Genomic DNA, 13579 nt, shown 5'->3' with positions numbered 1-13579 from the left:
TTTTCTTGTCATGCGATAAGTCAACGTAAAAAAATTTTTTTTTTAATAAGACGGCTTTTAAAAAAACTAAAACAAATAAAAAAAATTAACAAATAAAAAGGCTCTCAAATGTATGAAATAATACTTTTAAGAATTTCTTTCAATTTTTTGAAGTCGGCGCCAAATTAATGATATTTTTAATAGCATTTTTCATTGGCAGTGCGCACTCGATCAGTGCACATTAAAGCCGTTGTATACTGATTTAATCTCTAATATTTAAAGTAAAATGCAAATATTTCGACTCTCTGATAAAATACCTAATACATATTTTACCAAATAGTATAATAAAGAATATTGAGGATTTCGTGACACTTAACCCGTTCATATTAAACATACTTTACGTTGATTTGTGTGTACGACGGCTTTAAGGGGATCCTAAAGCCGTCTGTAATACCGGCTTTTTTTCTTAGCACTAATCTTTTAACTGGCTTTATAGAAATGCAAAATTCTTGTCTAGAATTAAAGTACGCATCAAAATCTAGGTCATGGTGGTCGAATTTATATCGAAAACGAGAAAAAATTAATATTTTTGTTAATTTTTGGTATACGTGACGATAATATTTGCTTTGTACAAAAGTTCCACAATAAATATCCACAAAATTAGACCGGCATGACCTAGGGACAACATTTAAGAACAATATCGTGCAATTAGATCTAAGATTGAAAGCCTAGAAAAAAAGATTAGTTTAAATAAACTTTTATATGTGCAAAAGCACATTTAGGTTGACATTACGCGTAGCGAGAGATGGCGCAGCAATCGAAACAAGGACAGATGCCTCTCGAAAGACAAGGACAGATATATATATATATATATATATATATATATATATATATGACATAGAAAACAGGATTAGAAATGTTGACATTACCGACGTCGAGAAAGTCGTCAAAACTGGTCACGTGACCAACTTCATCGGTAAGAAGGCGAAATAGCATCAAATATGCGAGCGTCGAAACAAGCAATTGACTGAAACCAGAGAGAAGAGAATGAGAGTGGTCATGCCCGCGTTTTAGGTGGTCCCCGTCCACGAGCGCCTCTATGTGCACAAAACGTGCACATTGAACTACGTAGCCATGTCCACGAAAATTTCTGATGGGTAACGCGTTATGTGCACGCTCTATTGGTTCTGATCCGTGCTATGTGCACGATCTTTTGGTTCTGTTCCGTGCTATGTCCAAAGCGTCGGTAATGCATGATAATGCATGACACTTACCCGTAAAGCGGGTAGCGCACACTTCTGCATAACGCATAATACGTAAGCGTACACGGAAAAAGGTATTCACCGTATAAGATCATGCAAGGCGGACCATGAAACGCGCTGCGCCCTGCCACTACGCTGGGCCGTGTCCCCCACTTTTTTCCGTCGTGCGCCCATGCAACGTCTTTCCTCGTACTAAGCACGGTATTTTTCCGTGCATTGCACCGGCTTTCGCGTTGCGAACGTAGCACGTCGTATCTTGCAGCGCTGCGCAAAGTACGAAAGCCGGTGCGATGCACGGAAAAATATCGTGCTTAGTACGAGGAAAGACGTTGCTGCGCGGCAGCGTGTTTTGACATGGGCGCACGACGGAAAAGAGTGGGGGACACGGCCCAGCGTAGTGGCAGGGCGCAGCGCGTTTCATGGTCCGCCTTGCATGATCTCATACGGTAAATACCTTTTTCCGTGTAAGAAAATTGATTGGTCTATTTTCTTATGCTTGCACATTATGCGTTATGCAGAAGTGAGGGCTCCCCGCTTAATACTATACTACTATACCCGTAAAACATGATTATATGTATATCATACAGATTTCAAATATACATATATAAACGCACACATGTATTGTAAAATTTATTTTTGCGTTTATGATGTAATTTACAAAAGATCTGTTTTCAATAATCTGTAATTTGAAAATGTACATTATTTTATATATATTTTTAGAAATTATTTTAATAAATTATTTTTATATTTCAATAATATATATTTTGTCTTCTTATAATTTTAATATTGCATTTTTATTAATATTTAAAAGCACAATAAAATTAATATTCCAAAATAATTATGAAAATAATATATTTCTTAAAAATTGATATTACCAAAATTTCAACAAAGTTTTTAGTGAAAAATGCTAGCATGTCCAACAAGAATGCAAGTCTCTATAGGCAGTAACAACGATTATTTTATCTATATTTTGAAACGACTACAGTTTTACAAAACGCGTCGCTACAGCGAAACAAGTGAACTGCGCGCAAGTGAACATCTCGATAAAAATTGAGAGCCGTGTATGCTATGCTCAGTGCAACGGGGAGTCTCTCAGCAGTGCACAGTGCTACTTCGTTAATATAATTTTGCGAATTAGCGTTCTACATCGTAGTTATCAAACTACGTTTTTATTGATATTCTTTTATTTCTATTTAGTTATCATTTTATAGTATATATACTGCAGTCATATAAAGTTTAGTAAATAAAGTATAATAAAGTGTTCACAATGGAAACAGTTTATGATAAGTGTGCTTATAAAAATTGTCGCAACGGACGATATTCTACAGGGTCACATTTATTTAGGTTTCCATCAAAGGATGATGCAAGACAAAAATTATGGATACGCAACAGCGGTAAGTTTTGAATATTTTTTAACTTTTATTTTATTTATAAATCACGTTACAATAATATTAAGAGATACGGTAGCGTTTCGCGTCAAGTACACGCGAAGCGAGACCGCACCGTTTTTTACGCGAACGCATGAATTGCGAATACCCGAGATTTTGATATCTCAATAACGGGTGAACGGATCAAATTCTAAATAAGTAGGCTTGATCGATGCTAAGTAGCTTGGGTTCGAATTATATAATAAGTGTTTTTATTTTTTTGCTACGTTTGCTCTACGCGCGAGTGAAGATATTATACAATGCAAAGTCTGAAATGTTAAATTTTACATTAAGAAACGTCATTGTTGTCATCGTACGGTTGTTTTTGCCTCTATAATGAATACCTGAAATTATTTAAACGCGGATTCTATGAAAAACTTATTTAAAGTTTTTGTAGAAGAGAAATATATAAATATTTGTAAAGGTAAAGGATTTGACGAAAAATTAAACTCTGACATAAAAGATTTATGTAAACAAGCGTTAAAAAAATATAGTTATATAAATTGTTCATATTTTATTGGAAATGACTTACTATATATATGCATTGTCATTACATTTCATTTGATACTTCAAGTGCTTTTTTAAGCTTGACAAACAAAATCGAATCTGTTTATTATGAGCTAGTAAACACGCGGCGCCGTATTTTCGCGGCTTCCGCCTTTCTTTTTTTTACGTACACGTGCGCTCAACTTCGCGCTTCGGTTGCCTTTGATAGAGAAGGACAGATCGATAGATAATCTTTTATTTCTTCCCTTTGTATGATGATCTGAGGACACAATCTCGAGTGTACAAATTCATGTTTAAGCAAATTTGAACGTGCGTACCATCTCGGAATTATACAACGAGAAAGAATAGAATAGAAGATCGTGTACTCATCGACCTCTCTCTCTCTCTCTCTCTCTCTCTCTCTCTCTCTCTCTCTCTCTCTCTCTCTCTCTCTCTCTCTCTCTCTCTCTCTTCTCTCTCTCTCTCTCTCTCTCTCTCTCTCTCTCTCTCTCTCTCTCTTTAGTAGAGAGAAGTAGACGTGTACGAGCGTGCTCCTCATAATTGTTGAGATTTATGTGGAAAGTATTGGTTTCTTAATTCTGAAACTTGCGTCACGTGTGCAGGGACGGAGGATGTGCTAGTGAGATTGTTGTCTTGTGGCAAAACAGTCGTTTGATGGTGATAATTTCATGTGAAATTAAACTATTGCATGGAATGTGGCGGCTGATGCCTGCTGATTCGGCATAATTTGGAAGGTGACGTTGACACGTGGTGATAGTGTCGGTGGCGTGTTGTGATATTTCATTCTCTTTGAAACTCTTAGAAGTCGGTAAAGAAGAATTTGTAATTATCACATGATAATGAGCAATAATGGAGAAGCAGGTGATATGTAGACATTGTAGGAAAGAAATAAAGACACAGTTGGTAAAATGCATACCTTGTGATAAAGTATTTCATCCGAGTTGCCATAAATTACATAAAGTATACGATTCTGCTAATGAGCTGGTCTCCTGTCATGGTAAATATGAGATATTTACTATAAAAAATACTCATTCTGAAGAAGCGAGTTCTGTGAAAGAGCGCAGACCATCGAATACAGAGGATAATCAAGCAGGATCCAGCATGGAAACTAAAATAGATTGGCTGGTGAGAAAAGTTAGAGATGAAATGATTCATAAAAATGAGATAAAGAGTATAATAACAAGTATAGTTAGAGAAGAATTAGAAGGCTACAGGAAAGAACTGGAAGAAATGAAGAAGATGTGGAGTGTAATGTCATCTGGAAATGCCTCGCGTAGTTACTGCGAAGCGGTCAAAGAGAAGAAAAAGGAAAATGTTATTATAATTAAACCGAAGGAGCAACAAGAGAGTGAGAAAACAAAAAAAGTGGTTAAGGAGAACATTGATATTAAAAATATGGCGGTAGGTGTATCCAAGCTGAGAAAAGGAGGAAAGGGAGCACTCATTCTGGGATGTGAAAGCGAGCAAGAATTAAAACAATTAAAATCAACTGCTGTGAGTAAATTAGGAGATAAGTACCAAATAATAGAGCCGAGGGGTGCTCAGCCGAAATTAAAAATTTTCAATTTGGATGAAGAAGAAATAAAGTGTGACGAGGGTCAAATAGTAGATATGATAATAAAACAAAATCATTTGGATGAAAAAAAAAGAGGATTTTATATTAAAATTGTGAAGAAGATTGATAGAAGAGGACAGGATGGAAATACTAATACGACCAGAGCTAAAAGGGAAAATGGTATGCTGATAGTTGAAGTTGATGAGATAACGCATGTGGAAATGTTAAAAACTGAGAAAATAAATATTGGATGGAGGAAATGCCATGTTACTAACTATGTTAACGTTAAAAGATGCTACAATTGTTGGGGATTTTACCACATAGCGAAAAACTGTACACGACCGGTAACATGTTCGAAATGTGCAGGGAATCATAAAGATAGTGAGTGTAAAGTCGAGAAAGAAAAATGTGTAAATTGTATGTATAAAAATAAAACCTACAACTTAAAAATAAATGAAGAGCATGGTGCTATGAGTAGAGAATGTCCGACGCTTAAGAAATTACTAGAAGAAGAAAAAAAGAAAATTCGATGGAAAGATGATGCATAGCTACGGGATAAAGGAGAAGAAATAATGTATACAAATGCGCAAAGTCTGATGGTGCATAAAGATGAAATCTTCAATCAAATAATGGCGACAAAAAACCCAGCTATAGTGGCGTTGTCGGAGACAAGAGTAGATGGCAACATAGAAGATTTTGAGATAAATATGAGAGGCTACAGTCAAGTGAGGTGTGATGCTGAGAATAGGTATACAGGAGGAGTCGTTGTTTACATTAGGAATGACATTAAATATGAAACTGTAATGGTGCACAAGATCATAGGTAACTGTTGGTGTGTTGTGATAAAGGTGTACGAGAGATGGTACAAAGGTACAATTATGGCATTGTACCATTCACCTAGTGCACCGGATGGAGTTTTTATAAAGTTTATCGAGGACTTAATTGAAGATATAATTGTAAAAGAGGCGTGTATAGTATTAGGAGACTTTAACATAGATTTAACACTAGATGCGTACTATACAAATAAGTTAAAAAATTCTATGTTATGTCTAGGACTGAAGCAGTATGTTAATCAACCAACAAGGGTGACATTTAATAGTCGTACACTTATAGATTTAGTTTTTGCGAGCCTGGATTTGAGTGAGTGTGTAACTGTAGTAGAAAATCCGAAAATTACGGATCATGCATGGGTAAAAATTGAATTTAAGGCGGACCAAGTTGTAAGCTGTTATAAAGAATTTAGGGGAAGAGCATACAAAAAGATGAACATAGATATTTTTGTTAATGAATTGCAGCGGAGCATGGGTGACAATTGGAAATTAGATATAAATGAAAGGGCTAGTACTTTTGTTAAAAATATAGTGGCGGCGTTAGATACTGTTGCACCTGAAAGAACATTTAAAATATCAAAGGTATGGGAAGGGAAAGTATGGTTTACGGAAGATATAAAATTGGCGGCAATTGATAGAGATAGGGCATATAGAAAAGCAGTTTATACGGGATTAGAGCAGGATTGGCGGCGGTTTAAAATTGAAAGAAATAAAGTCGTTAAACTTATAAAAGATAGGAAAAGGCAATATTATGAAAATATGATTGATGACAACAAGTCAGACTCAAGAAGAATGTGGAAGACACTAAAAGAAATATTGAAAGGTGAAGTTATGGATGTAAAAATTGCTGATAAGATAGATTTTGAAGGTGTTATCACTAATGAGGATATAAATATGGCAGACAAGTTCAATGAATATTATATTAATAGTATTGGTAACATTGTAAATAGTATTAAGCAAATAGATGATCAAAGGAGTAATAGGAGAACAATATATGGTGTTGATAATAAAGAGGTATTAGAAAATTTTAATCTTATTAATGCGAGTGAATTGGAAAGGATCGTGATGAATCTTCCGGCTAAGAAAGGGACGGATGAGGGAATAAGTGTTGACCTGTTAAAAGCAGCTTTTTGTGAAATTAAAATGAATTTACAGATATAATAAATAAGTCATTAGATATGGGTGTGTGTCCAGATAGTTGGAAGACGTCTACGATAATTCCAATTCCAAAAATTAAAAAACCGGAAAAAGCTAGTGATTATAGGCCGATTAACGTTCTGCCAGTATATGAGAAAGTTTTAGAGTTGGTGGTTAAAGAGCAAATAGAAAAATACCTAGAGGCAAATAATGTGCTCACGGAACACCAATCTGGATTTAGGAAATCGTACTCATGTGAGACGGCAATACAAGGAACAATAGATGAATGGAAATTGGACATTGCTGAAGGAAAAATGGTGGGAGTAATATTTATGGATTTAAAAAGAGCATTTGAAACTATAGATAGAAGGAGGTTATTAGAAAAATTGTATCAGATTGGGATAAGGGGTAGGGTCTGGGATTGGTTAAAGTCATATTTAAATAGCAGAACACAAAAAGTTAGGTTTAATAGTCAGTATTCCAAGTCAATGGTAATAGACCATGGTGTTCCACAGGGGTCTGTGTTAGGTCCGTTGCTTTTTATATTGTATATTAACGACATAATTAGCACATGTCCGATGGGAAGTAATGTGAAACTGTTTGCGGATGATACGTTGATCTATGTAATAGGAGAATCTAGTGAGGAACTTAATAGAAAGATGAATAATGCATTTTATGAGATAGAAAAATGGATGAACCTAAATAAACTAAAGTTAAATGCAGGAAAAACAAAATATATGATTGTTCGGAGTAGTAGAAAGGAAGTTAAAGGGCGGATAAGAATAGCATGTATGAATGGTGATGTGTTAGAACGCGTAGAGGTTATAAAATATTTAGGTGTAATGATTGACAGTAAGCTCACTTTTGCTGAACATTGTGATTATATGTTAAAAAAGATAGGTAAGAAAACTAGCTTCTTGAATAGAATAGGTCACTACTTGACACCGTACAGTAGACAAATAGTATATAAGGCGATTATTGCACCGCAGTTTGAATATTGTGCAACAGTGATTGTGGGAATGGGTGAGACGCAAATTAAGAAACTACAAGTGGCGCAGAACAGAGCTATGCGAGTAGTTTTGCAATGTAAGAGGAATACCAGAGTAGAACATATGCTGGAAGCTTTGCAATATATGTCAATAAGACAGAGGATATATTATAATACATGTATATTTATGTTTAAGATATTAGGAGGTTATCTACCACTTATATTGAAAGATAGGATAGACTTAGTAGGTGAAGGTAATCAGAGGGAAACGAGACAAAAGGGTAATATAGCTGTACAGTTGCGAAAAACGTGCGAGGCGCAAAGAAGTGTTTTTTATAAAGGTATTAAAATGTATAATGATTTACCTGCAGAGGTAAAGCAATGTGATAAAGTAGATAAATTTAAGAGAATGCTGAAAGATTATATTGCACGCAATGTTGCGAGATTGTAAGGTGCTGTATATTTTTTATGTATATAAATAGCCGAGAAGGCTAATAAAGATCAATCAATCAATCAATCTCTCTCTCTCTCTCTCTCTCTCTCTCTCTCTCTCTCTCTCTCTCTTTCTCTCTCTCTCTCTCTTTCCTCTCTCCTTCTCTCCTTCTTTCCCTCTTTCTCCCTCTTTCTCCCTCTTTTTCTCTCTCTCTCTCTTTCTCTCCCTTTCTCTCCCTCTCTCTCCCTCTCTCTCTCTCTCTCTCTCTCTCGTTTAATATTTGTAGCAAACAAAATTAAAAATAAAAACACTTAATGTAAAACAAAAAAACTCTAAATTATTAACATAACTTTGAATAATTTTAAACTAAAGATTATAAATTAACTTTCAAACACATAAACTATAAACATATTTTATTCCTATTCTTATCATTCGCTTTAAAATACTCTATTACTGTTTTTAAATCTATACCTATATTTTATTATTTTATATTGTATAATAATATATATATATATATATATATATATATATGTATGTAAACCGTATATTGTGAGGTCCGACACTAACACATAAATTTCTCTGCATTCATAGGTGTACATTAACGTGTAGTTGAGTGTATCATTGGAATTTTTGATATATTCACTATTTTTTCCGAGTTATATATATATATATATTAAACATTTTTGTTTTTATGGATTAATTGTATATTCCGAGGACCATCATTTTAATTTATAATAAAACACAATTATGTTACCCGATCTGATATATTGCTGCATACGTAGTATCTTTAGTACAAAATCATTGCTTTTGACTACAGATCTAATTAAATGTACATTATGGCTAACAAAATATTATCAAATATAGAACAATGTAATTTTATGAGGTCCAAAAACAACTATTCTACCGATTGAATCGTAATAAGGTCCTAATAAATAAATGCTATTCATGAGCCTATTAATAGGTTACAGAAATGTAGTAGATATATGTATCATATCGTAGATGAGTTATTAAAGATATTCCATTTTGCATTCAAACAATGGTCTTTTAATTAATAATATATTCAACCATCAAAAAAGTTTTATCACATAAATAGCAATATAAAATTATTTAGAGATAAATTGGAAAAACTATTTATTCATAAAGATTATAAGGGTATACAAAATAATAAATTGTTGAAATAAATATAATATATTAAATGCCTCTAAATCTGTATTACATTATTTTTACAGTACACAAAAATTAAAAGGGCTTTATAATATACATTTCGTATAATTATAAAAATGGTCCTCATAATAACGTTTAGTCTACATAATATACAATTGTTCAATGAAAAGGTACTTACGATATGCGTTCTGCATATATATATATATATATATATATATATATATATATATAAATATTGATGCTCATAATATTCAATTTTTATACATTTATTAGATGCATAATTTTTAGGTTGGCTTCCTCATAAAGGAAGCTTTTCGCGCGTAGCAATACGTTGTGGATTCAATTTGCTAATTTCCTACTTTCTCACTTCAAAATTGTGACTTTGCTATGTGCAAATCGCAATTTGATGAGGAAGCCAAGTGCAAATTTTTAATTTGCACAAATTTTTTCCAAATTTTTTCATAAACGTTACAAGCTGCATCTTCTTCTTGCTTTTTTCCTGAAAGTCAATTTGCTTCTATCCTTCCTTAACTTTCTTTAATTATACTTTTTCGTTTATATTAATTTTGTATTTGATCGCGTATAAAACTGAGTCTAATCAACCAAATCTTAAAAAATTATATATGAAATAGGGGTAGAGAGAGAAAGAGAGAGAGAGAGAGAGAGAGAGAGAGAGAGAGAGAGAGAGAGAGAGAGAGAGAGAGGTCGATGAGTACACGATCTTCTATTCTATTCTTTCTCGTTGTATAATTCCGAGATGGTACGCACGTCCAAATTTGCTTAAACATGAATTTGTACACTCGAGATTGTGTCCTCAGATCATCATACAAAGGGAAGAAATAAAAGATTATCTATCGATCTGTCCTTCTCTATCAAAGGCAACCGAAGCGCGAAGTTGAGCGCACGTGTACGTAAAAAAAAGAAAGGCGGAAGCCGCGAAAATACGGCGCCGCGTGTTTACTAGCTCATAATAAACAGATTCGATTTTGTTTGTCAAGCTTAAAAAAGCACTTGAAGTATCAAATGAAATGTAATGACAATGCATATATATAGTAAGTCATTTCCAATAAAATATGAACAATTTATATAACTATATTTTTTTAACGCTTGTTTACATAAATCTTTTATGTCAGAGTTTAATTTTTCGTCAAATCCTTTACCTTTACAAATATTTATATATTTCTCTTCTACAAAAACTTTAAATAAGTTTTTCATAGAATCCGCGTTTAAATAATTTCAGGTATTTATTATAGAGGCAAAAACAACCGTACGATGACAACAATGACGTTTCTTAATGTAAAATTTAACATTTCAGACTTTGCATTGTATAATATCTTCACTCGCGCGTAGAGCAAACGTAGCAAAAAAATAAAAACACTTATTATATAATTCGAACCCAAGCTACTTAGCATCGATCAAGCCTACTTATTTAGAATTTGATCCGTTCACCCGTTATTGAGATATCAAAATCTCGGGTATTCGCAATTCATGCGTTCGCGTAAAAAACGGTGCGGTCTCGCTTCGCGTGTACTTGACGCGAAACGCTACCGTATCTCTTAATATTATTGTAACGTGATTTATAAATAAAATAAAAGTTAAAAAATATTCGAAACTTACCGCTGTTGCGTATCCATAATTTTTGTCTTGCATCATCCTTTGATGGAAACCTAAATAAATGTGACCCTGTAGAATATCGTCCGTTGCGACAATTTTTATAAGCACACTTATCATAAACTGTTTCCATTGTGAACACTTTATTATACTTTATTTACTAAACTTTATATGACTGCAGTATATATACTATAAAATGATAACTAAATAGAAATAAAAGAATATCAATAAAAACGTAGTTTGATAACTACGATGTAGAACGCTAATTCGCAAAATTATATTAACGAAGTAGCACTGTGCACTGCTGAGAGACTCTCCGTTGCACTGAGCATAGCATACACGGCTCTCAATTTTTATCGAGATGTTCACTTGCGCGCAGTTCACTTGTTTCGCTGTAGCGACGCGTTTTGTAAAACTGTAGTCGTTTCAAAATATAGATAAAATAATCGTTGTTACTGCCTATAGAGACTTGCATTCTTGTTGGACATGCTAGCATTTTTCACTAAAAACTTTGTTGAAATTTTGGTAATATCAATTTTTAAGAAATATATTATTTTCATAATTATTTTGGAATATTAATTTTATCGTGCTTTTAAATATTAATAAAAATGCAATATTAAAATTATAAGAAGACAAAATATATATTATTGAAATATAAAAATAATTTATTAAAATAATTTCTAAAAATATATATAAAATAATGTACATTTTCAAATTACAGATTATTGAAAACAGATCTTTTGTAAATTACATCATAAACGCAAAAATAAATTTTACAATACATGTGTGCGTTTATATATGTATATTTGAAATCTGTATGATATACATATAATCATGTTTTACGGGTATAGTAGTATAGTATTAAGCGGGGAGCACTCACTTCTGCATAACGCATAATGTGCAAGCATAAGAAAATAGACCAATCAATTTTCTTACGCTTACGTATTATGCGTTATGCAGAAGTGTGCGCTACCCGCTTTACGGGTAAGTGTCATGCATTATCATGCATTACCGACGCTTTGGACATAGCACGGAACAGAACCAAAAGATCGTGCACATAGCACGGATCAGAACCAATAGAGCGTGCACATAACGCGTTACCCATCAGAAATTTTCGTGGACATGGCTACGTAGTTCAATGTGCACGTTTTGTGCACATAGAGGCGCTCGTGGACGGGGACCACCTAAAACGCGGGCATGACCACTCTCATTCTTCTCTCTGCTGAAACGAGCGTTAAAAAGACTGTCACGTGACCTATCACGTGATCAAGTGACGCCCAAATCGAGCGTCGAGCGTCAGCATGAAAAGGCACCTTTAGGATCCCCTTAATGTGCATTGAGTGCGCACCAGTTCTGCAAAAAAAAACAAAGTATTCCTTTCAATTTTTTGAAGGCGACGTCAAATTGATTTAGTAATTATTAATTTGGCGCCGACTTCAAAAAATTAAAAAAATACTTTTAAAATATTATTAATTTGGCGCCGACTTCAAAACATTAAAAGGAATTCTTAAAATTCCTCTCTATAATTTCATACCTTTTAAGGTATTCTTTTCATGACACCAAAGTCTTAAGAATTAACTGATTTTTTGGTAGGAGAAAGTTAAAATGCATATCTTTACGCTAGAAAAAAATTAAACCACATTACCGAACATATAAAGAAGAATTATGACTTTAAAAATTCGATATTTTATATGTGACGTTATCGAAAAAGTCTATTTTCTACATTTTAATGTAATAATTTGTTTATCTTAAGATTTAAGATATTAAATATTAACTGCGCTACACACACACATATTTGCTAAACTCTATACTTTTGATAGTGCCGATAAAAATACAGAGTCACCGAATATTTAAACAAAATATTTATGTTAAAAGTTGACTTGAAATGTAGTTTATAGATGAATATTTTTTATGGCGACTTTCAAGGAATTATTTGGCAATGCTGGCGCTGCAAGCTGTGCGCTCATGTCATCACACTTCAGTTCATAATGTACGGTTTATTATCAATTTTTATTTTCACAAATTGTCCCTTATTTTTGCCCACATTACTCCTTACTTGGGTATTTATTTAGAATAGCTACTGCACCTCAAATATCGATGAAATTAGGCTTAATCGATTCGTTTTTGCATAAAACGAAAGAATCTGGCAGAAAAATGCGGCGGTCTGCCCTGCGAAGCGAGATATTTAGCGTTAAAGTTGACGACTATCAGGTTATGAAACCTGTCATACCGACGCGATGTAGCGATTGTGGTAGCGACAGAAACATGCCCCGCGGCCACATGCGCATGCTCCGTGTCCGCACGCGCATGCAAAAGTGCGCGAATTTGAAACGTATGCATACTTATAATGCATAAATATAAATATGTACTTTTTATATACGAACTATTCTCTGCTTTAACAAATTATTTGTTAAATAATTTGTTAAATAATTTGTTAAAGCAGAGAATAGTTCGTATATAAAAAGTACATATTTATATTTATGCATTATAAGTATGCATACGTTTCAAATTCGCGCACTTTTGCATGCGCGTGCGGACACGGAGCATGCGCATGTGGCCACAGAGCTGACAGAGCATGCGCATGTGGCCGCGGGGCATGTTCATGTCGCTACCACAGTCGCTACATCTCGTCGGTATGACAGGTTTCATAACCTGAGAGTCGTCAACTTCAACGTTAAATATCTCG

General features: G+C 33.8%; 2 protein-coding genes across 2 annotated transcripts in view; one reads left to right on the top strand and one right to left on the bottom strand.

Moving 5' to 3' along the window:
- Positions 1-13278, bottom strand: part of LOC143906733 (uncharacterized) — a 140655-nt gene extending 127377 nt beyond the window's left edge. Inside the window, exon 1 of the mRNA XM_077422975.1 lies at positions 12980-13278. The gene's annotated coding sequence lies outside the window, so the exon portion shown is untranslated. The remainder of the gene's footprint in view (positions 1-12979) is intronic.
- On the top strand, positions 3676-5308 carry LOC143906728 (uncharacterized). The gene has a single exon (XM_077422972.1). It carries the CDS (start codon positions 4025-4027, stop codon positions 5276-5278), a length of 1254 nt encoding a protein of 417 aa, XP_077279098.1. The 5' UTR covers positions 3676-4024; the 3' UTR covers positions 5279-5308.
- Positions 13279-13579: the final 301 nt, after the last annotated feature.

The sequence above is a fragment of the Temnothorax americanus genome, unplaced genomic scaffold, assembly GCF_048541705.1.
Source record: "Temnothorax americanus isolate GAGA-0224 unplaced genomic scaffold, ASM4854170v1 Scaffold75, whole genome shotgun sequence".
Lineage (NCBI taxonomy): Eukaryota > Metazoa > Arthropoda > Insecta > Hymenoptera > Formicidae > Temnothorax > Temnothorax americanus.
This window is presented reverse-complemented; position numbering and strand designations above follow the sequence as displayed.